We start from the raw sequence: 25,604 nt of genomic DNA on the forward strand, positions 1-25,604 counted from the left end.
CGGTGTAAACTCAAATACAAGTCCCATTTGATTTATAAATATATCTCATTTAAAGCAAGAGTTGAAAAATTAAAATAGCATAAATGCCATAAGTGGCATGGTATTATTCCAGCAACAAGAAGCTTTTAATAGCAGTGGGCTCTTAAGTAGGTTTATATTTTATTCCTGCTGAGCTACTCATAAATGATTACCAGAAAATCATAGTGAAGGTGATAGGTTAATGCTTTCAGTACATGCATTATATATTCCCAAGTTACTAATATATTGAGGACTTAGATAAATCAAATGTTTTGGGGATGCCTGGGTGGCTCAGCGGTTGAGCGTCTGCCTTCGGCTCAGGGCGTGATCTCGGAGTCCCGGGAGTCCCACATCAGGGTCCCTGCATAGAGCCTGCTTCTCCCTCTGCCTGTGTCTCTGCCCCCCCCCTCTTTCTCTCTCTCTCTCTCTCATAAATGAAATCTTTAAAAAAGAAAAATCAAATGTCTTAAGAAACTTGGATATTACTATGTTGATAATCTTGTTATATTACCATTTAGTTTTATTTTTAAAAAAATATTCTTTTTGATTATTTACTTTTTATATTATAATAATTAAGTTACTATGTTCTACTGCAGGTGTTTCATGGTCCTAAGAAAAATGTTGAAACCTCCTAAGAGTCACGGGATTTATACCTGGAAGCAATCTTAGGAATCATTCTGCCCAACTTTTCATTTTATTGGTTGAGAAGTTAATATTTTGAGGCTTGAAGTGACACCTATGGATTATTCAAGTTATTGTGGCAGAGACCAAAATTAGATGGATGCCGGCCTCTTGACCATCCATGATGCTGTATCCTTGTTTGCCCTTTCCACATCTATTGATCTTTACAATAGATTTATGCATATGAAAACAAATCTATGAAACAAAATCTATTTATGCATATGAAAACAAATCAGATGCAGTCATCTCTGTTGGACAAGAGGGAGTGAATGAATCCTTAATTCAAATAATACAAGGAAACTATAGCCAATTTTCAGATTTATTTTTGCAATGAGAGAAATTTTATTACATGATGTTGAATATGTAGCATTTAAAAATATTTGATTCCCTACAATTAATGATATTGTAATAGTGTTAAATGTTGACAGATGGTAGTTACACTTGTGGTAAGGATAGCATAATGTACAGAAATGTTGAATCATTATGTCATACACCTGAAGCTCAAATTTTAAAAAATTTAAGGAAAGGGACGCCTGGGTGGCTCAGCGGTTGAGCATCTGCCTTTGCTCAGGGCGTGATCCTGGAGTCCCGGGATCCAGTCCCACATCGGGCTCTCTGCATGGAGCCTGCTTCTCCCTCAGCCTGTGTCTCTGCCTCTCTCTCTCATGTCTCTCATGAATAAATTTTAAAAATCTTAAAAAAAAAATTAAGAAAAAAAAGCAAAGAATGTGTGTGTGGGGGAGAATAATTGAAAAGATGTGCCAGGATCATAGACACAGAATATATTGGGGCTAATGTCAAAATTCCCAACTGCTTTTAAAGTTATGTAAGTTAAGCTGGATCAACTATTAATGAAATTCAAAAATTTTTAAATAAATAAATTAAGTAAAAAACATTTGATTCCCAGTAAGGAAGTACTAGCAAGCTAGTAGAAAATGGATAAAAGATGGGAGCAAGGAAAATCCTCTCACATTAACGAAAATGTAGAAAGACACTCTAAAAGAAAAGCCAGTTAGGGATCCCTGGGTGGCGCAGCGGTTTGGCGCCTGCCTTTGGCCCAGGGCGTGATCCTGGAGACCCGGGATCGAATCCCACATCGGGCTCCCAGTGCATGGAGCCTGCTTCTCCCTCTGCCTGTGTCTCTGCCTCTCTCTCTTTCTCTCTGTGTGACTATCGTAAATAAATAAAAATTTAAAAAAAAAAAAAAAAAGAAAAGCCAGTTAGAATGAGATATCTTATTCACTTATCAGATTGGCAGTTTTAAGTGGTAATACCTCGCATTAGTGAAGGCAGAGGGAAATAGTCTCTTTACTACGAGTAGGAATGTAAACTGGTGAAAATAGTGAAATATAAAGTGCTCATACACTTTGATTAATCAATTCTATAACTGCAACTTTGTCCTACAAATATCATAATATTACTATGAGATTGAGTTTTCATCTATTTTATAATGTACAAGATAGTTGCTGAATTTTGTTTTTATACGCACACAAAAACAGTAAAAATAGTAATTGCTGAAGTATCATTTAATAATGAACTAGTGTATAAATTAGAACAGTAGAAAAGAATAGAATACATGTAGCAATAGATCTGAATGTGCCAAAATCCAAGATTTATGAAGAGGAAAAAAAATCAAGTATCAGAGCATTTTGTATACTAATAAAAATATATATATTTCTGGGATCCCTGGGTGGCGCAGTGGTTTAGCGCCTGCCTTTGGCCCAGGGCGCTCGATCCTGGAGACCCGGGATCGAATCCCACGTCGGGCTTCCGGTGCATGGAGCCTGCTTCTCCCTCTGCCTGTGTCTCTGCCTCTCTCTGTGTGACTATCATAAATAAATTTTAAAAAAAATTAAAAAAAATATATATATATATTTCTGCTTTTTCTATTTAAGGATTCTAGTAGGATACAAATGAAAATGTTAACAACTTTTGGGTTTTATTGAGTTTTGATGAGATCTATCAAGAGCAGAGGGCACTTTCCTTTTCACTTTAAATCCTTCTGTATTTTGTGAAAAAGAATGTATATATATGCACACACACACACACACATTCTGTGCACATATGTTGCTTTTGTTTAAACATTTTAAATCAGGGTGCCTTCCATGGCTGCATCAGTTGAGCCTCTGCCTTGGTTTAGGGTCATGATCCCAGGCTGCTAGGATTGAGCCTGGCTTCAGGCTCCCAGCTCAGTGAGGAGTCTGCTTCTCCTCCCCCCCCCCCCTCCCCCCCGTCCCTTCACCTGACTTGTGCTCTGTCTCAAATAAATAAATCTTTTTAAAAAAAAATTGTTTAAACAGTAAGTTATGTACATTATGAAGATGATTTTGCTTTGCAACTGTGATTGAGGAAGTCATTCCTTATTTTGAAATATTTTTGAAAAACATGTTCTCGATTTCTTTATAATTAAATTTCTCTATTAAAAAAAAAAGCATGTTGAGGGGCATCTGGGTGACTCTGTCGGTTGAGCATCTGACTCTTGGTTTCAGCTCAGGTCATGATCTTGTGGGTTGGGATCAAGCCCCATATCAGGCTCTAGGCTCGGCTCACCAGAGAGTCTGCTTGAAGATTCTGTCCTTCTGCCTGCCCTTCCCCCTGCTTGCACACATGTGCACGTGCACTGTCTCTTTCTCAAATGAATAAATATTTTTAAAAAGATCTTGTTTATTTCTAGGATTCAATTAAAGTGATTGAAATTCAACTAGCAAAATATTCTACCCAACTTGAACCATACACCTCAGTCTTCATTTAGGAAGATAGATATCTAAGAAATATGTTTACCAGGTCATAGAGGTAATCATATTCTTTGACTCTGTAGTTCCATTTCTGGTTCTAGATGCTAAGGAAATAAAATGTTTTCATAATAGTAGAAAATAAGTATAATACAAATGTCCAGCAATTGACTCTTGTTGACTAAACCATGAGATAACAAGATAGAGTATTATGTGGTCTTTAAAAGTATTGAACACAGAGGAGCCTACGCAGTTCAGTATGTTAAGCCTCCGACTTGGTTTCAGCTCAGGTCATGATCTCAGGATTGTGAGACCAAGCTCCGCATTAGGCTCTGCTCTGGGTGCAGAGTCCGCTTGAGATTCTTTCTTTCTCTGCCCCTCCTGTTTAATGCTTTCTCTCTTTCCTCTAAGATAAATCTTAAAAAATATATATATGTGTGTGTGTGTGTGTGTGTATATATATACAGTAATGCACACAAAATACTACCAGTGGCTACAATAATGCTTTTTGAGTACCAGATATACTTGGTAGAAACCAGGTTTCCTATATTATCTCTAATCCTCAGAGAAACCCGTTAAGAAAGCTGATGTTGACTCTATTTGATAGAAAAGGAAACTGAGGGTGAGAGGAGTTAGACAATTGTCATGTCTACAAAGATGAGCTTTGTTTTGAAATCCCAGCGTCAAAGGCCTTCATCTCCCACTCCAGCACATCTGTATGCTCACAGCTCTTTAAAAAAAAAAAAAAAGATTTTATTTATTTATTCATGAGAGACAAAGAGACAGAGAGAGGCAGAGACACAGGCAGAGGGAGAAGCAGGCTCCACGCAGGGAGCCCGACGTGGACCTGGATCCTGGGTCTCCAGGATCATGCCCAGGGCCAAAGGCTGCGCTAAACCGCTGAGCCACCCAGGCTGCCCACGCTCATAGCTCTGTACTGTTTCTCAGGAAGAACTGCTGCCTCATCTTTTGGCAGCAATTTATATAATCCACAGTAATGATTTTAAAGCATACCAGGAGTTGAACCTAGAGTCTGTTTGAACTCTGGGATGCCCAAGTAGTGATTCCCTCCATATCTCATTTCCAGTTTGTGATTTAGAATAATCAGACCTGTGCTATCACATTCATGCATGTCTATAATTTATAGGCATATTTGTGATTCTAAGAATAATTAATAATAAATAGTTTCCCACCCAAAAATGCTTGATTTCTCTTTTTGGTAGTAGGAGTATTTTGTTGCGGTTGTTAATTTTCGGTGATTTAGCCAGTGCTGGTGATGAGTGTGTGTGTGACTGATTGTATAGCTTTGTGAGTTAACTCTAGAAATACAGGTTCTGGCTTTGAAGATGAACAAGTCATTCATGATGGGTGTGTTGAGTCTGTGATAGTGTCCTCATCATCTCATACTGGGCACAGCGTCCACAGCTGGTGTGCCACTATCAGGTTTCAGGAGCCATTGAGCACCCCCACCCACCCATCTCTGGCAGTCACTAATGTCCTGCCCAAGAACCATCATTTACTTTGTGTGCCTGTGACATGAAGAGAATTGCAGACACACTGCCAGCAAACAGATATTTATAAAAGATTTTTTTATATTTATTTTATATTTATCAGAGATTGGTTTGATTTTTTTACTTGAAAATTGTATTTTGTTCAGAAGTCATTATTCCAAGTCAGTGCAGCAGAAATAGCTAAAACGTCAAACTGATCCCATCCTTAATTGAAGACAATAGTGTACATGGGGATGATTAAAAGCTAGGCCAGCATTCTCAATTTATGGAAAAACAAGGAAATCAAGATCTGGAGAGACAGATTGCCTCGGTGTGGTTTACATGAAGTGGGACATGCGGTAGAATGCTTGAGCACATTTTCCAAGTAGGTTGTTAATTTTATTCTTAGTTTTCATGATTGAAGTTACAAAATCCATGTAATGAAATACATTGTGATAATGTACAAAGGTAATATGATAATAATTGTTAGCTTTTAGAGGCTGTTCACTTTTTTGGGGGGAGATAGTTACTGGGATTTTCAGGTTGATGTAGATCCGTCCTGGGCAGAAAGTGGTAGGACTCTGCTTTCCTGCCTTGTACTGCAGCACCACTAGCATCTGCCCTACTGGGTGTCAGTTTCTTCATCTTTGTGGAGGTAGGATTTAAAATGTGGTGATGTCCGTTAATTGCTTTTTTTTTTTTAAAGGAAAAGTAAAATTATTTATAGTGATTGGTGGTATATGTTAATCTAGTTGAAATCCAGAAGTTTATGTATGCCTTGCATATCTTACTCAGTTTATTTTGGTTGGGATAGAAAGGAAAAATTTTTAATTACAGACACATATTGCCTGCTTCAGAAACCCTTATGACTCTGATGATTACATTACATTTTAAAGGAAGACATTTAATTCCTTGGCACTGGGAAACCAGTTTTTTGGATAAAATTTTTTGTAAATGTGAAATTTACTTTTTTATATAGCTATTCTTGAATGCTTTTCCTTTTTAAAAAATATCTTATGCATTATTGTTAAAAGCCTCTGCTTAACAATATTTATATTGAAACAGAAGAAATGATTATGGATACACAACTGTGATCACAATTTTGTAAATTCATGCATAATGCTAACGACTGGAAGGAAACCTGAAAACCAATTGGAACTGCAAACAAATAAAGTGTTAAATATAGAATTTTAGGATATAGGTTTTTCCCTGGCATTATGGGAGAGAGATGGGATTGTTAAAGTAGTTAACAGGCAAGCTAATTTCAGGGGAGATGAAATTCAGCCTCTTGTAACAGAATAGTGGTGTGTGTGTGTGTGTGTGTGTGTGTGTGTGTGTGTGTGAAAGAGATGAAAAAAATCAAATGTAGAATGGATCTTGACAAATATATATGAAAGTGTGGCATTTATTTAAGCAAAGACCTTTCAGAGCTCCCCCCCAACCCCGTAGTTGGTGTTATACTGGTTTTATGCTTTGTATCACAGTGCAGTTATGCCAATGATTTTTTTCTAGCTTAGAAGTGCCAGAGGTAGTAAGCAAATCTCAAACTGTCAGCTTTGAGATTTATTATGTGTGTCTGCTATTTGAGTCCAAAAGGGCTTAACAGCTGAATATAGACTTTAAATCACCATTGGGATTTAAATTTTACTCTGAAAGACTAGCTCATTTGACAGTCATCAAGGGCATTTTCATTCTCAAGACTCTTTTGCAGGCCCTGCAGAAAACTCCTCCATCAGCCCAAGGTGGAGCGGGGGAGTCATTCTCAGGGCTAAGGTATACTAAATCTGGGGTGCTCCACATGCAAAAAAATAATAAAACACAGGGGGATTTGTTTTGTAGACTAATCCAGAAAGTGAATTTTAAATTGGCAACAAGCGGATAGGGAGTGATTTGGCCAGATACTGAGGATTAAAGGTATTTAGAATATATGTTGTGTTATTACTTTTGATGTACAAAAAATTTATACCTGGAAGTTTATTTTAGAAAGTCATCAATGTGAAGACGGAGCATTTGGGGGGAAAATTTGACAGCGATTATTGCAATTATATTTTCAAAGATATGTGGTACAATGATGATTTAAAGTATGTTTGTTACATAAGTTATTTCAATTAGATGACTGATTAGAGATGACACATATTTTAAATATATATCTACATATGTCTTATATAGATCTTTGACATACAATATTTTCTTTCAAAGAAAGGAAAGATTCCTCAGGCTGTGCTTCTTATTCACTGTGGCTCCTATAAAGTCATCAGCAACAACATTTAAACTTGGACTGACCAAAGACCAACCAAATCAGACCCCTCTATCATAGAGCCTGGGGATCTAGTTTTAAAGATTTACACAGATGATTATAATGTGTACAGTCAGAGTTCTGAGCTATTGTCCTAAAGTTTTGTATGTTTCACATGGAAAGGTAGTTGAAAGAAATCTTGTAGTTATGGTGGAGTAATTGTAAAAAGAAACAAATGAGTTTTATTAGTTCCTTTTTTAAAGATTTATTTATTTGAGAGAGAGAGCATGCACATGAGCAGGAGGGGCAGGAGAGGGAGAGATAATCTGAAGCAGATAAGGATCTGAATTGAAACCAGAAGTTGGAGGCTTGACCAACTGAGCCACCCAGCTGCCCCAGTTTTACTTCTTTAATCTTGTGGATAATGTTGGATTAAAATGAACACTTCCCTCTCTAAGAAAATTTTGTTGTTTACTTGAGATGGCCTGAACTGAACATAATAAAATAGAAGAAGGTAATAGAATATTTGATAGCTGCAGACCAATATTGGCATGAGTTAGACTTGAATTTGACTTCAAGCAAGTCAAGTTTAGCACTAAGCTAAGGTTAAAAGAGAAGCATATGAGTAAATGAAGCAGAACTGTAATACTTTGTCCCCCCCCCCCCTTTTCTTAAGATCTGTCCATTTGTTTTAGAGGGAGAGTACACATGAGAAAGCTTGGGAGGGGCAAGAGGGAGAGCAAGAAGAGAAAATCCCAAGCAGACTCCCCATTGCCTATGGAGCCATACACTGGGCTCGATACCATGACCCCGGAGATCATGACCCAAGCTGAAATCAAGAGTCTGTCACTCAACAGACTGAGCCACCCAGGCACCCCAGTACTCTGTTGTTTTTTGAAGCTATTTGAAGTCCCTTGTTGAATGTAGCACAATAACTTCTTAGTATTGAAGTATAGACTCTGAAAACTTAAGGTACACTAACTTAGTATAATGAAAGGTGATAGTGAAAACATTAATGTGACTATATTGATTATTATTATGATATTTCAAAATAATTTTTAAAAGCTTTGTGTGAAACTGGTTTAATATATCAATCTAAGATAATTAAAGTAATGTCAGGATAGATCACTGAAAACCTGAGGAAACTATAGTGGTGTCATTCATTTTAAAGCTTATAATTATAAGCAAGGATAAATTTGTGTGTGTGTGTATTTTATTACCAGTAGTTGGGGAAGGGATGATAAACAAAAAGCTATTTTTGCTGATTGGTACTCAACTGTGAGTCACATGTGACTCATTTCATCTGTCAGCTTAATCAAAAATAAAAATGTGTTTAGATCTGGTAAATTCAAAGACGATTATTCCATGATCCTTGCTCTCAAGAAACCTATAATTGTGTAGGTGAATAAGACATATACCAATAACAACAATAACAGTATGTTGACCTTTTCCATTGATGCAATATTAGGAAAAGGGGTTTGCTGGAGAAGCCAGTCCTGCAGGGACTAACTCATCTGCAGAGCTCATCATGATTGTGGCAGTTATTAAAGTCACGGTATCTAAGCTGATTAGTAAATCTGTGATTAAGAAAATGTATTAAGTGTCTGATCTGGGAGTGAGGGATTGGTCAGGAGGGAAAAGGTGAATGCAGGTACTAAATCATATTATGATATGAGGGATTCGGAATTGGAATCCATGTGGTCAAAGTAGAGGCATAGCTTGACAGCGTGTGATGGATCACAAGATCAAATTCTTTGGGAATAGGGAAGGTAATGATTAGATATATCATTTGTGGAGTGCCTGGCTGGCTCAGTTGGGAAGGCAGGTGACTCTTGATCTTGGGGTCATGAGTTAGTACATCATTTGTGTATCAGCAAAGTAGACTGAGATTGAAGGGAGAAGGTACTTCTTTACGGGGAATTGTAGTAAAAATCAAGAATCCATATGTCAGCTACGTGTGGTAATCCATTTAATTCTTGAAAAAACCATATGAGAAAGGTACTATTATTTTCCCCACTTTTCAGATAAGGAAACCTAAACCAGTGAAGTGAAATAATTGTCCTAGATCACAAAGCTAGAAAGTGGTAGAGCTTGGATTTGGACCCAGGATGTCCAACCTAAAGATGACAATGGTATACCATCTCCTTTAGCCTAACTGGGTCCTTAGCGTCTGAAGCCAAATGGGGCTGAGTGGTATAAGCAAAATTCTGTAGGTCTTTGTGGCTGGTGTGCTCTTTTTTAGGGCCAGGTATGGTTTTTGAAAGAACACATTCTAGGTAAATATAGCACAACAAAGGATGTCGAAGTGAGACATTGCCAGAATATGGGCCTGAGGACTACATTTGATTGTATCTCATAGTATGTGCGAAGCAGTAATGGAAGATGGAAAGATTAGATCCTTTTGAGATCCCTCAAAGATTCCTGAAGTCAGATTCCTAAAAGAACTCAGGTTTTACTTGATTGTATACTGAAGAGCTATCGAAAGCTTTAGAAGGAGAACTTACATGACTGGAACTGGTAATAGGGAGTGAGTTTGAATAGTATTTTTATACAAGTGATCTGTTCTACTTTAGTATGGCCCAGCGGATGTGGAAAGTAAAAATACATAGAAGATCTAATGATCCAAAGGTTGGTTGAACAAGGAGAGATGTAACGTGAATAGTTTCAAATAGCAGTAACTGGAAGATCTCATTGGGTGTGAGGGTAGGAGAAGTTAGTGGAACACTTTCAACACCAGAGCTCAGTGGTGTCATGTTTACAGGTTGAAGGCAGTGAGTGATCTAGAAGGTGGGCACCATCCTTACATGACATTGATAGCAGATGGACATGTCCTAGTCAAAGTTTATTTAGCTGTGCAACCTCAGGCAAGTCAACCTAATCTCTCCCCAAACCCCTTTTTCCCCCCTTTAAGTAGATTCCACACTCAATGTGAAGCTCAACGCAGGGCCTGAACTCACAACCCTGAGATCAAAACTTGAGCTAAGATCAAGAGTGGGACACTTAACTGACTGAGCCACGCAGGCACCCCTCTCTTTTTTTAAGGATCACCTTCTTTTTTCTAAAGTAGGATTAATGGGGAGCCTGGGTGATGCAGTTGATCAGATGTCTGAATCTTGGTTTCACCTCAGGTCATGATCTCAGGGTTGCTGGGATTGAGCACCATATTGGGCTCCACACTCAGCATGGAGTCTGCTTCAGATTCCCTCTCCCTCTTTCCAGTAAATAAATTAAAAAAAAAAAAGTAGGATTAATAATAGTACCTATCTCACTAGTATGAGGAGTAATGGGGCTTAGCACAGTATATTAGTTTTCTGTTGCTTTTGTTAAGTTGCCACAAAGTCTGTGGCTTAAAACAACACAGATTCATTACTTTGCAGTTCTGTAGGTCAGGTGCCTGACCCAGGACTCACTGGGCTAACGTCAAGGTGTTGGTAGAATCCATTTGCTTGCTTTTGCAGCTTCTAGAGGCTGCTCGTGTCCTTGATTCATCATCTCTGTTCTCCATCTTCAAAGCCAGCAGTGTTGCATCGCCAACCCTTCTTCCATAGTCATACCTCCCTCTGACTCTCCTGCCTCCCCCTTCTACTTTGAAGGGCCCTTGTGATTGCATTGGGCCACCCAGATAATGCAGACAAGTCTCCATCTTTTCTCCCTCAATTTTAACCACATCTGCAGGGCCATTTTGCCACATGAGGTAGTAAGGTAACCTAATCACAGGTTCTGGGGCTTAGGCCACGGACTTGGGGGTGGGGGTGGCATTCTGCCTACCTCCTACAGGGCCTGGCAACTAGCTAACATTTGAGCGATTTCTATATTAGTATTGTCTCATCATCATTACGGTTAATGGTAGGATTACTCATCTATAGCACTTCAGTTGTAACATTAGTGTCAGTACTGCTGAAAATTGTATTTCTCTTCAGGGCTCTACTGGGTCTGTTTGGCAGAGATGTCAGCTGAGAACATAAGTAATTTACCAACATTGAACTTCAAATGGCATATTAGTATTCAGGAAGGAAAACTATGAACTCTCAAAGTTTTACAAAGATTTTTTTTATCAGATAATAGCATAAGATGGTCATAAATCAGCTTTGTCATTAGGATATAAAGTTATTTTATATTTATGCCTTTTTTATAATTAATGACTTTCAGATTAGAGGATTGGTAACAATGTATTTTCTTCCTACTATGTTTCTAATATATCTGGTTGGGGAGAGACTGTGTATTGTATAATTTGCTTTATATTTTATGGTTAGATAGTTGTTTTTTAACACCAAATAGTTATATATGTAGAAAACAGCAAAAAAGTTTATACTGCTGGATTTGCTACTTATTTTTTTGAACCTTCAGATTTATTTCTATACCAATTAAAACCCTGAAAATTATACTTGAGCAAGTTAGTATGTGCGCCTAGGATGTTAAGTTTTTTGTTTGGCCAGATGAGGGCACTTTTTCTTTACATTTCTGGAGTTTGAACTGTGAAGCAGATTTGTTTTTCCCCATCCAAGCTGTTACTTGCTTTCTGTTGTTATTGCCAGTGAGAGAAATAGTTTTGACATTTTTAATGTTTTGATTGTGTTTATTCTTATAGATTGATCTTTCCCCAAAAAGAAAAGCCTCAGTTTCTTGCAAAGCTTTTATATATGGAAACTTAAATGACAAAATTTGTGTGGAACTAGGTATTTTTAAGAAAACAAATGTACATGTCTTTTGTGGTTTTGCTTATAATAGTAGAAGTTGAAGTTTACTTTTTTTTTGAAATTTACTTTTAATCTAATTTTAGTACTCTCCATCTGTTCATAAGCAAGATGAAGTGACACAGACTAGACTCCTCATCAAATTTCTAATGCCTCCTTGATATTGAATCAGTGTCACTTTGTGTCTCCACTAAAATCATTCAGAAGTATGGAAAGGAAATATCAGAAATATTTTTGCCTTCAAACTAACTCCTCCCTCCATAAATATTAAAAAATGGGCTACAATCCAATACTTATAAATAAAATATCAGAAATATGGTATGTTTAATTTTTTATTTGTAGTGATTGCTGGTGAAGGACTAGGTTGAGGAGGACAGTTTCCAATGTTATGTGTAATGGTACTAAAAACAGTACAGAGCACAGCTGCTTGGTGTCAATGTGAATAATCTAAAGAGAAAACCAAAAACAATTAATGTTGAGGTTTATAAGTTGAGTTTGTGCATAGCAATGAAAAAGAGAACCATTTTTTGCTTATTAAAGTCTAAACAAACACTAATGAAAATGTTATCACTACTTGATTGGCTTAAAGGAAATTCAAAGAGCGGAAAGAGTTCATAGTATGTGTAAAATTTTACACTAAATTTTAGGAGTCATGAGAAGGAATGAATTATTTTTAAAATATATGTACCACAAGATGAGTATGAATAATGCCACCCTGGAGTAGGTTAAAGAAAGCTGCTCTCAGGTGACTGGCAGACGTGCCATGTTAGGGAAGCCAGCAAACCTGAATGTCCCTTATGAATACCAGGGAGTAGCTGTTACCACTGTCATCGTTATCTCCTTTATGAGCCCCACCTGTGCTTCAGGGGCTTTTTCTGCTGCTTGACTTTTGTTAACAACCTTTGGGGCGGCTGCTATTATTCCCATTTTAAAGATGTGGAAATCAAGACATTCAGATTAGTTAGATCACTAATCTCTTAATGGAGACAGTAAGTAATGTGGTCAGTGTTATAGAAACGGGTAAATCATGAATTCTCAGGCCAAAATTAAGGTCATAAGGATTAAAGACACTTTAAAGTGAAGAATATCACAAAGAAGAGTATCATGAAGAATTGACTCATTCCCAGGCAGCTCTGTCTCAAAAAGCCATCTCTTGTGTCAAGGGATAGCATCTGGGGTGCTCGATCCCTGTAAGGAAAGGTTTAAGGCCTCAATGGCAAGGACATCTGGTGTCTGTTGATGGAGAGTTGTTATTAGTCCCTTGGAGAGAAAGAGAAGCTTCTTAGCGTTCCATGTCTACCTTTTTTTTTTTTTTTTTTTTAAACCCAGGGGCTTACCAAGAAAAAGGAAAGAGGAAAGTGGCGATTTTTCACTTTAATTCTGGTTTCTGACTTTTATTTTACACATTTTGGTAGCAGTCTTGTTGCTTAGACCTTACCAGTATCTGTTCAAATGGTAGCTCAAGGAGCGCCTGGGTGGCTCAATTGGTTAAGCATCTTCCTTTGGCTCAGGTCATGACCTCCGGGGTCCTGGGATTGAGCCCCGCATTGCATGGGGCTCCCTGCTTAGTAAGGAGACTGCTCTTCCCTCTACCCTTCTTCCCTTCTTGTGCTCTCTCTCAAATAAATAAATAAAATCTTTAAAAAATAATAATAAATGGTAAATTAAACAAATCTTTTTCCTGACAGTCCTTTTTAGCAAGTAGTAAATAATTTAAACTTACAGATCTTTAATAAGACTTAGGTTTTTTCCCTTTTTCCACGAAACATTCATTGGGAGCTTCTTATGTGCCAGCCACTCTGCTTGGCACATTGGATACAGAAGTAAGACTTGGCTGTGTCTTGCTATTGAGTATATAGTCTAGTGTAAGAGCTCAGGAAGTGAATCGTTTGTTACCTGAAGTGGCATAAATGCTGCAACAGTGAGCATTGGGCAGGGTGCTGTGAGAGCACATAGCTCCGGCTGGGGAGGAGAGAAGAAGGAAGGCTTCATGGAAGATGCCATATCTGAGTTGAATCCTGAAGTGATCAGATGATTTCTCAGATAACTGAAAGGGATGAAGGGCTGGTTTTGTTAAAGAGGTTTGTTTTGAATATTTAGGGTGTGGCACCTAGGCTTTGAGGTAATATATTTGGTTTTTAGAAATGTGGAAATAGAATTGTTTTAAAGGATTTTTTGTCTGGAGATGAATACTTGAGTGTCATTTGAAGTAAAGTGGCAGATAAAATAGAAAGTGATAGAATGAGATAGAAAAAGAGGAAGAGGGCAGCTCAGGTGGCTCTGCGGTTTAGGGCTGCCTTCAGCCCAGGGCGTGATCCTAGAGACCCCGGTTCGAGTCCCATGTCGGGCTCCCTGCATGGAGCCTGCTTCTCCCTCTGCCTGTATCTCTGCTTTTCTCTCTCTCTCTCTCTCTCTCTGCGTGTGTGTGTCTCTCATGAATAAATAAAATCTTAAAAAAAGAAAAAAGAAAAAGAGGGAAGAAATTGGGGAATGAATGCCTGAAAGAGAGTTCATAGAACCTGACATATGGATACTCTGGAAGCCAAAGTCAGAAGACAGAGCAAAACTTCAAGAAGAGGCACCTGGGTGGCTCCGTGGTTGAGCATCTGCCTTCCGCTCAGGGCTCAGGTTGTGATCCCGGGTTCCTGGGATCCAGTCCCTCATCAGGCAGGGAGCCTGCTTCTCCTGCCTATGTCTCTGCCTCTCTCTCTCTCTCTCTCTCTCATGAATAAATAAATAAAATTTAGGAAGAAAAACTTCAGGAAGAGTTAATTACAGAGTCAGGGGAGGGAAATGTTGTGCTTCTAAATTGAAGAAGCCAAGTAAGGCACTGGATTTGATTAGGATATTAGTTACTTAACTATGAGCAATGTGGTACAGTGTTAGGTTTAAGGTAACATGTTAGCAATGCACCTATTCTTCTTGAAACCCCTTTTATGCTGGTTCTTAACTATGAAGAAGGGGATTCAGGGATCCCTGTGAAACTGGATATTCATAGATGACTTAAATTTATTTTGTACCCTGCCCATCATTCTTTCTTTCTTCTGAGAATCTAATCCATATTTTCCTTGAATAGTAACTCCTTCCTCACTGTCAGGCCTGCCTGGTCTTAGGGGTTTTTGTTACAGACCTGACCTCAGGGGTCTCATACAAGATGTAACTGGGCCAGTGAGACGTGATCCTGGGACTTTCCTTAAGCTCTGGAGAAAGAGAATCTCTTCTGTTGGATTGAAGCAGGAAAGGTGTAAGCCTCTAGCTGCCCTCCTGGGATTTGCATCTATGAGACCTGAAAGACGAGAGAGGGAGGGTAGGGAGGGAGAGGGAAGGAGGGAGGGAGGAAAGGAGCTGAGACCCAGACACACCTTTACCATATGAATTGAGTCACTGGATCTACTTCTGGATTTTTCAATTATTTGAGCCAGTGAATTCCCTTCTTTAGCTTAAGCTATTTTTTTTTTAAAGATTTTATTTATTCATTAATGAGAGACACAGAGAGAGAGGCAGAGAGAGAAGCAGGCCCCAAGCAGGGAGCCTGACGTAGGATTCCATCCTGGGTCTCCAGGATCATGCCCTGGGCTGAAGGTGGCGCTAAACTGCTGAGCCACCCAGGCTGCCCAGCTTAAGCTATTTTGAATTTGATTTTCTGTTATTTGAGGGTGAAAGAGTTTCATTTACGTAAAGAATGCCTTATGTGCCCTCTGTATTTTAAAGTATGCAAAGGATCTGGGGTTTACAGATCTATAGAGGCCATCTGAGCCAAATTAAATGCTCCTGCTTTATTCTTCCAACATTACTGTCAACAAGATTTTCCCCATAAATCCAAATCCAGTATTGTTATCATTAACTAATTAGTGGGTGTCCTTGGGATAATTTGGTCTTTATTATAAACATACGTATAACATCTTGCCATTTATTGTAGTTGAGGGGATAGGGTATTTTTATTAACACCTTTTAGATTAATCAAGAGTTAACCCATTTATCTCCTTTAGCTTCTTTCACCAGGGTTATCCTTTATGAAATGTTGGGATTCCATTTTATTCATTATGTCTCTATCCTCTAATAAATATTTTTACCAGCCATAATTCTTAGATCTAGGAATCAGACCATAAACCATAAAAGCAACATAATTTGCCAAAGGCCTCATAAAGGCCTTCACAAATATGAAGTCATCCCTGACTCTAGCTAACTTAAGCAATTTGAAGAAAAGGGAAAATGATTCTGTTAATTTTGTTATTAGGAGTAAGCTTCTGATTCAATAGAAAATGATGAATATTTAAAAATATATTCAGTAAAAACTATTTGCTGCAAGGCAACATTAAAAATAATGGGGCAATTGGAAAATACTTGCTATGATAATAAGATTTCAGGAAGCATTGTGACATCTGTGGTGACTTAGTAGGTATGAGTTAATGAGTCTGGCCACAGAGAAGGTGATTATTTCTTTCTGGGCACTGCACCTGTGTTGGGTATAGCTCCTCCTAGGTACATAAGGATGCTTGTTTTGCTTATACAGAACAAAAAAGTTGAGTTTTAATCACCTGTGGATGTGTGAGAATGTGCCTGAATTTAATATACTAAATTTACTGTTTCCTATAGAAACAGGCATTTCAGAAAAGAGAAATACCAACTAATTTCTGGTGAGGTAGGTAGAACAAACAGGCAAGAGTGAAAAAATTGCTTGCACTTGAGTCCCAGTCCATATTCCCCATGTTCTAGTCATGTGTTCTTCGAAATTGGCCTGATGTTCTTAGCCTCTGTGACTTTTTGCTTTATTCCCTTTCCAGAATACCATTAATGAATCAGCATTGAATCATGAAATACAAGAATTAGTTCTCTTTTTTTTTTAATTTTTTATTTATGATAGAGAGAGAGAGAGAGGTGCAGAGACACAGGCAGAGGGAGAAGCAGGCTCCATGCACCGGGAGCCCGACGTGGGATTCGATCCCGGGTCTCCAGGATCGCGCCCTGGGCCAAAGGCAGGCGCCAAACCGCTGCGCCACCCAGGGATCCCCAAGAATTAGTTCTAATTGACATTAGCCTATGAAGTCCTGTATGCTAACTCAGTTTACACTCCATAAAGTGTATCGTAGTAAGACTTAATCTCTTCCTACTATTGACAAGCATCATCCCTTTCTCTCTTCCTCCATTTGTGCAGAATTTTTATTTTATTCCTACTAAATGCTTAGGCATCGTTAAGTACTAGTAGGCCAAAGAACAGTGTGCCATTCCTGCCCTCTGGTGGTTGAAAGAAACATTGCAAGCAAGTGATAAAGCTGTGTGCTATGAATCTTACCAGCCCTGGTAACATTTGTTTCTTTTATTTCCACATCATATGTTGGTTTACTGATTTATCAAGCCAGTAATGGGCATCTTCTTTATGACAGGCTTCATCAGGTCTTGGTGTGGTAACATCATGGCCTGTGGTAGCAATAGTTAACATAGTTGAGGTCTTACAAATGGAATTCCAAAAAGCATGCTTTCAGTATGTCTAAATCTGACTTTTGGGTTTTTGTGCTTAGATTATGAAGTGTTTTCTTATCTACATGTAACATTTCTAGGCCTACTGAGCCTCAGATTGGTTGTAATGATTGGATTAGAAATGATGAAGTATTGTGTTTTAGTTCTCTTGTTCCCTAACAGTTTACCTCAAAACCTAGCAGCTTACAACATTTAATATCAGAGTTTCTGTGAGTCAGGAATTATGGAAGTAATTTAGCTGGGTGGTTCTGGCTCAGAGTCTTTTAAGAGATTGCAGTCAGGATGTTGATCAGGGTTGTAGTCATCTGAAGGTTTCAGGGGGCTGGAGGATCTGGAGGACCTGGAGGACCTGGTTGGCTTTACCCAGTGATTTGATTGAAGAGAGCAAGAGGGAAGCCTCAGTGTTTTCGGTGGCCTATCCTTAGAAGTTAAGCTTTTGTCATTTCTGCAATATCCTGTTGTATATAACAATCAGGTGTATTTCTTGGGCAAAGGGTCTATGTAAGGGCCGGAGTACCAAGAGGTTGAGAATCACCTGGGGCCACCACATCTTGTAGCCCTGTAGTCAATGACTTGAGGCCTGCATGGAGAAGATACAAGTAAATCTTCAAATGGAAGTATTTTAGAGTGAAATATGGGGTTGAAAAATCAGACCAGCTCATTGTCACTTCAGTTTTCATACTTCATTCTCCTAGGAGAATGTTGCTAAGTACTCAGGTGTTCCCATGCTGATACTTTTAAATGGAGCACTTAGGAATACAGGGAAAGAGTGGTAACAAATGAGTTTTATGAGAACATACTTATATGAACGTGAGACTGGAACATTTCAATTTTTTTAATGTGATCTATTTCAATTTATATTTCTGTGCCATTCAGTAGTGAGAAGTATTTCTGCAAAGAGAATGCTTAGTGATGGCTGACCAAGTTTCATAGAAACTAATGCTTGTTTTTCAAAGATTTCTTTGCCAAATTACTTGCATATTTTAATTTGAGCAGCAGCACGCCATTCTGGGTCTACAGCCTGTCAGAACTCTGCTAGTCTCATCAATGTCATGATGAAAAATGAGAATAATACAGTCAATTGGGTGATAAGGAGAATGTGGCCACTTCATGTTATGCAGGCTTAATCATTGCTAGGTCATTAAGATCAGAAATGAACAGAACTTGAGAACTGTTTAAACCAGAATTTTAGTATTAAGAACATAAGGACTTTGAAGTAAAATTAGTAAGGAAAATTAAAGTTGTTACTCGTCCCTGCTGCCTTCCCCCCAAGTTATTTTCCTGTTCTGTTTTCTGTCTTAATACATTTTTTCATAAATAACATCTGTTTTCGGGTTAGTATGTTCACTTAAAAAATATAATAATGATACTTTCAGTATTGTGAATGTATAAGAAGAATATAAACAATTTAAAATATTAAAATTGTACATCTGTTTTTCATCTAATCATTTCAGTACTATTTTAGGGACAAATCATATTAGAAATGATGTTCCTGGCTCTGCAGTTTCATTGATGCTTCCGGTAATAGCCAACCTAGAGTAAATGTTTCCATGGAATAACTATCTAATAGCCTGTAATGCTTGTTTATCTTCAGGGTCTTATTCTGGTAATTTGACTTACAAAATTAATATATTTATAAGTTTGTAATCCCGAAAGGCAAATGGATAGATTTATGATATATGTTGAGATTATTTTCTTTAGAACATATTTCATTGATTATATTTTCTTGTAAGTTTATTCATTTCATATTTTATCTTGTGATTATTTGTTTACATTTATAATTTATATATCAAGGCATGATGTAATATTAGTGGTGAGATAAATTTAAAAGAAAGTCCTTTCCCTGAACAAATATTTATTGGGCTTCTATTATATACCAAAGCTACTTGTGGCTTCTGGGGTTAGTGTTGCATAAAATAGGCGCTGTCACTTAATTTTTGAAGCTGTAAGCACAGAAGAGAGAGAGATGGACAATAGACTAATAACCACAGAGGTAAATTATATTTTTAAGTACTTAAGCTGAGACCTGACAGATAAGTAGTGGGAGTTAGTTTGCTGGAAGGAAACCTTATAAGTTATAAAGATTCACAGGATCTGGGATGCCTGGGTGGCTCAGCAGTTTGGCGCCTGCCTTCGGCCCAGGGCGTGATCCTGAAGACACGGGATCGAGTCCCACATCAGGCTCCCTGCATGGAGCCTGCTTCTCTCTCTCTCTGCCTGTGTCTCTGCCTCTCTCTCTCTCTCTCATTAATAAATAAATAAAATCTTAAAAAAAATAAATAAATAAAGATTCACAGGATCTGAAGGCAGCTGGATTCCCTGGAGGAGTAAGGGACGTTGAGAGTCTCCCCATCTGCATCTGGAGACAGGTCCAGGGACCACACTGCAAGGACTTACAGCCCGATTAAAGTCTTAGCACTTTATTTCAGAAACTGAAAGTTTTAAATAGGAGAGTGACATTTTGTATATTACTCTGCTGAGTGGAGAATTAAATGATGCAAGACTTAGAATAGAAAAAGGAGAATAGTTAAATAGCTATTGCATTTATCCAAATGAGAAAAGGTGTTGCATGAATTACGGGAATTGTCAGCAGAGATACAGGAAAGTAGACTAATTGGAGAGAGATTTTGGAGATGCACACATACAGGATTTGTTGGATTATAGGGGAAGAATAATTTCCAGTTTTGTGACTTTGGCCAGCTGGTTTGGAAGTTCCATATTTTGAAATGAGAAAAAATGGTTTATTCTTTTTGGAGGGTGGGGTAAGGTGGGGAGTGAGGAAGAGTTGTGGATTGAAGGATGGAAAGGTCAAGAGATTCGGTTTTTAGTAGGGGAAGTTTGAAATGGTTGTGGGAAAATCCAAGTAGAGAGATTTCAGGCACGCAGTTGAGTATACTAGTCTGGAACTCAAAGTGGGCTAGAAAAATAAATTTGGCAAATGCCAACATTTTCTGCAATTTAGGCCAATGAACAGAGTGGAGTGCAAGTTCTTAGGTCTTGTTTAGACCAATGATAGGATGAGGATGACATAACTGTGCTAAAATTTTATTGACCTAAAAACAACTGCTTTTTGAATAATTAAAAAAAAATCAAATGTTGCTTAGAAGAACTTTGGAAAATGCCAGAACTTTTTTTCATTAGACTTTTTGTGATTTAATACCCTTCTCCTTTGCTTGATCTCATTCTAGAGGAATTTGATTACTTGCTTTTCTCTGCTTCTCAAAAGACATCAATCCATTTCCTTATTAAATGTTGAGGTCTGGTTACAGCATGTTGATTCCCCATTTTCCCCTTTGTAGCTTGTTTTTTAGAAGTTATTAATCAGCTGAGTCTTAGTATCATTTTTCCCATAGCTTCTCTTAAGCTTCATTGTGCCTTTTTGGTAGAAAGAAGACCGTCAGTGCACAATAGAATCATTACCCTGACCATTTTTGCTTATCCTGACTCATTTTGGAGTAATCCCGACATCTTCTTAATTAGACAGTTCAAAGAAATGTTTAGCTCTATTTATTAGTATTATATTTTCAGTGGTAGAAATACTGGTTTAAAGCTAGGAAAACTTCCTTACAGTTATCAATGCCTTTCTCTTAAAGCATTATAAATAATTAATTATCACTTGATTGGATAATTTTTGTTTAATTTTCCAAAGTCCTTTTAAAAATATTTTTTCATTGGGCACCTGAGTGGCTCAGGTCATGATCTCGGGGTCCTGGGATCAAGCCCTGAGTCATTGGCCTCCTTGCTTGGCAGGGAGTCTGCTTGTCCCTCTCCCTCCGCCCCTCCCCCTGCTTTCTCTCTCTTTCTCTTACATAAATAAGATCTTTAAAAAATATAGTTGTACGTTTATCAGTTTAATGCAAAGCCTGTGCTAGACACTACAAAAGCGAGAACTGGGAGGTAATTCTTGGACTCAGGATACTTCCTGTCTCTACAGGCTTTGTCATAAAACCTTTGAACTTTACTGCATATAAATCACAACAATCTGAGAGTCCACCTAGTGGAAAATATATTGTTTCTGAGCATTATAGAGTACCAACCCTATAAGCCCAGTGTATCTAATTATTTCCAACATGTTGGAGAAGTGAATATGATTCATTTAGTTAGAAATTTCAGTAATCTGAGTGTTATTTCAAGTTCCCCATATGATCTTCCTTTTATTATTTGCCTCACTCTTGAGTCAACCACTAACTGTTTTAAAAGAGGTATCCCCAAGGAGAAGAGACTTTCCTATTTTCAAAATGGGCAGGACTGAGATTAGGAAAAAAACCAACTAGGTCAGAGCCAATTTCCACAGAGATTTAAAAATCTCAGTGTGAAAACAAAATGAGCTGTGGAGCCCAGGTGTTTAGCAGGCAGGCAGAAGAGAAGTCAGAAGAAAGAGATGGGTAAGAACTGGGAACGTGGTGACTCATCCGTAATTGCTAAGGATGTTACCATTGGTATTTAATGTCACTGATTTTCAACTTTTTTGACCATGATCTACAGTAAGAAATACCTATTTCATGATGTATTGTTCACATACAAATACTTTTTTTATATAAAATTGAAATGAAAAAATACTTTCCCCATACTACTTGTATCTCCTCTTCTGTTTCATGAATTGAAGTGCTGGTAGAAAGCATCCCATTAACTGCATGTCATTAGCCTCTAATGGATTAGACCAGAGTTTACAAATATTGCCCTGTGCAATAGTGAGATTTACATGGGCACCGATGTGGTGAAGTCAGGATTGTTTTTTTGCTTATAACTGTTATTATGAGTCATGTGCATCTATGGAGAAATTAAACTATCTTTATATCCTGGCACAAAGCTTTCCAGACAGCAAGCATTGAGTTAACATTGAATGCTTTTGAACAAACAGCAAGCAGTCATCACTGCTATGCAGCCTAATTGCTTCTTGGTAATATCAGTCTTGTCCCCTGAACTCATCTTATTGCAAGACAGGAGATACTTGTTTATCAACTGCAGCTGCCATGAACCATAATATTCATTAAGTTATACAGAATAAGCTAAACTGTAATCTAATCCAGTAAGGAGGATCCACTGTGTCCTTAAATCTTCCCAAACTTACTACAGTAATCATTTCTTATTATTCATGTTTGCTGTGGCGCAAGAATTCTGGAGCTGCTTGGTTGGGCAGTTCTGGCTTAGGGTGTCTTATATGGTTTTAGTTCCATATTGGCTGGAGTTCAGTCTCTGAAAGTTTGAAAGGTTCAGCTGGAGGATCACATGGCCGGCAAGATGGGGCTGCCTATTGGTTTCTCTCCATGTGGGCCTCTCCACAGGGTTCCGTGCCCTCATGACCTGGCACCTGGCTTTGTCCAGGAAACCAAGACAGAAGCAGCAGTGAAGGGTACTGCGAGGGTGTTGAGTACCAGGAGATGAGGATCCTTCGGGGATATCTTAGAAACTAGCTACCATAACATAAACAGGTATCTTTATTAATGATTGCCTTGAATTTTTAACGAAGGAAAAAGTAAACATGTAAATACTTGTTTTATTTTATTTTTTTATTTTTTTATTTTTTAAGATTTTATTTTATTTATTCATCAGAGACAGAGCGAGAGGGAAAGGCAGAGACACAGGCAGAGGAGAAGCAGGCTCCATGCAGGGAGCCCGAAGTGGGACTCAATACCAGGTCTCCAGGATCGCGCCCTGGGCTGCAGGCGGCGCTAAACCGCTGCGCCACTGGGGCTGCCCTTGTTTTATTTTTGAATTTTGTAAAGCATTTGTAGAGAAGTATTGACATTTCTACTTCTCACAGGAATTTTGGAGAGAATTTAAAGGTATAAAAATGGTAAATTTCAGAAAATGAGATTCCTGATGAAATATGAATGATTAAGCAAGTTCTGTTCAGTTAGCGAAGTACAGAATTATGAAAAATTAGTTAAATACTGGGAAGACCCTAGATGAAATTATTAAGGATAGAAAATAATTTGCTCTCAGTAAAATTGGAGAATACTAATCATTAACAAGTAAAATAACCTTTTAGACCCAATTGGGCAGAGACATGTGTTACTACACCTTTAAAGAGTAGATACATAGAAGATTGTCATAACATTCCACTTACTTTAGATTAGGATTTGGCAACAGGGGCCTGTGGACCAAATCCATCATGCTGTCTGGTTTTATAAATAAAATTTTATTAGAACACAGCCACATTCATCTGTTTCCATATCTCTGTGACTGCTTTCTATTGTGATAGCAGAAGCAATAGTTTTGTGACAAAGACTGTGCTCAAAGCCTAAAATACTTACTGTCCTCTGAAGGATAAGTTTATTGACCCCTACTCTAAATTTTAAACTTAAATACAAGATTAGGTTTTGGAGTGTTGATTCAGATGCATAAATCTAAGGACAATAGCATGTAAGTGAACTTTTAAACATAAAAGAGGGTGCAGTGTTAAAACAGTGTTTTTAATTTTTTTTAGAAGAAAAGTCTTATTAAATAGAAGAGGGAGGGACAGACTATTGTAAGATTCACAAGAATAATGCTTCATTAAGCAAGACTTTGCTTATTAAGAAAATTCATGAGCTTTGAATAGGGCCCATGTGAGAACAGGTGAAGCCAGCATTTGAAAAGCAAATGTGAACATTATGTTGACTGAATTAGGTTATTGTGAAAAACCAATTTAAACATTTTAATATATTTCTGACTTCAAATTAGAAGTTAGGGATTTTTTTATTTACTTTGAAATCTGTTATGGTTTATGATTAGAGTTTTGCCCCCCACCTTTTTTTTTTTTTTTTTAACATGGAAGTACAGTCTTGAGAAAATGCCCATGAGTAATTTCATTTCCTATCATTCTACTGTGGAATGACTTGAAGAGATAAAGGCACTTGCCAGCCTTAATGATATGCTGCAGACAAATTGAAAAGTGAAATTTCCAAATAATTAGCACAAAGTTTAGGGCTCAGGGCTATATGAGGAAGAACAAGGAAGTAGGCACTCCTGTGCAGGTGGACAAGGAAATCCTAGGTGAAATATGTTTCCAATAATACCACCAGCATATGTTGTCCTACCGGGTTGACTTTGTGCTCATTGTTAAAACCTACTTTTCTAAATGAGTGAGCAGAATTTATACCAGAGTATAATATTATGGTTAAGATATAAGACAGGACGCCTGGGTGGCTCAGCGGATGAGCGCCTGCCCCTGGCTCAGGGCATGATCCTTGGTCTCAGGATCAAGTCCCAGATCAGGCTTCCTGCCTGGAGCCTGGCGCTCCATCTGCTTACGTCTCTTTCTTTCTCTCTCTGGGTCTTTCCTGAATAAATAAGTAAAATCTTTAAAAAAAAAAAAAAAAGATTATAAGATACAAGATACAGTATCAAGAGGAAAAGATTTAGAAGTGAAGTTTTTTTTGCTTTTTTTTTTTTTGCATTTTAATTTTAGAAAATAGCGGTAGCTACCATTGATTGGGCACTCACACTATTTCAGGCTTTGTGCTAGGCGCATTTCAAAAATTGGCTCGTTTAATGCTCTCAGTAAGTCCATAGGGTAAAAAATAGTGTTTTATCCTCACTCACCACATGAGTAAACTGAATGTTGGAGAGTTTAACTTGCCCAAATTCAGTAACAGGAGGACTAGGACTTGAATCTGGGGACATCTCACTCCAGATGTCTCCACATCACACTGCCAGCCCATAAATCTGTCATCTTGTTCTCAGCTCCTATTATTTTCCTCCCATTTTCTTTTCCCTCCTTCCCACCCCTTCTTCCCTTTTCCATTTCCTTTCCTTTTTTTTTAACTGTTAATTACATAACTAATACATAGTACTAAAACAGTTTAGCACAAAATGGTATAAAGTAAAAAAAAATGAAAGTAGCCTTTATCCATACCGTTAACATTTACTATTCTCCTACCTGCTTCCTTTACCCAAGATAATATACATATATCAGATATTTTCCATGACAGGACACACCGTTCTTTATGCCTTACTATTTTTACCAGCTGCATGCACGACATGTTCCACAGTACAGAAATTAATTTATGCAGCCATTCCTATTGATTATTCTCTTGACTTTTGGCATCTTGTTTTCTCTTTGTTGCTGTTTATATAACTTGGCCTAATGAGCATCTGGTGTTTGCCTTGCATACACTAATTGAGATGACTGAAGTTTATCAATTTAGATAATTTTTTAAAAGCAGTGGTTATGTTCTTCCCACGACTTTAATGATGTTTTGAGTCTAATTTCTTGAATGGGATTTTGTTTGTATCATGAGAGCTTGTGACCCTTTCTAAAACTCCTTAAGAATTCTTTTTCTTTTCTCAG

General features: G+C 37.8%; 1 protein-coding gene across 14 annotated transcripts in view; it reads left to right on the forward strand.

Annotated features, from left to right (window-relative positions):
- PLEKHA5 (pleckstrin homology domain containing A5) overlaps positions 1 to 25,604 on the forward strand; it is a 242,104-nt gene that overhangs the window by 51,593 nt on the left and 164,907 nt on the right. Inside the window, exon 4 of one of the 14 annotated variants that reach the window (XM_038576960.1) lies at positions 615 to 1,271. The exons of the other annotated variants lie outside the window; for them this stretch is intronic. Coding sequence (XP_038432888.1) covers positions 615 to 687 — 73 coding nt within the window. The 3' untranslated portion in view covers positions 688 to 1,271. Of the gene's footprint in view, positions 1 to 614; positions 1,272 to 25,604 lie in introns of those variants that run through there. 14 annotated transcript variants of the gene reach the window in all.

Source organism: Canis lupus, chromosome 27 (assembly GCF_011100685.1).
Source record: "Canis lupus familiaris isolate Mischka breed German Shepherd chromosome 27, alternate assembly UU_Cfam_GSD_1.0, whole genome shotgun sequence".
Lineage (NCBI taxonomy): Eukaryota > Metazoa > Chordata > Mammalia > Carnivora > Canidae > Canis > Canis lupus.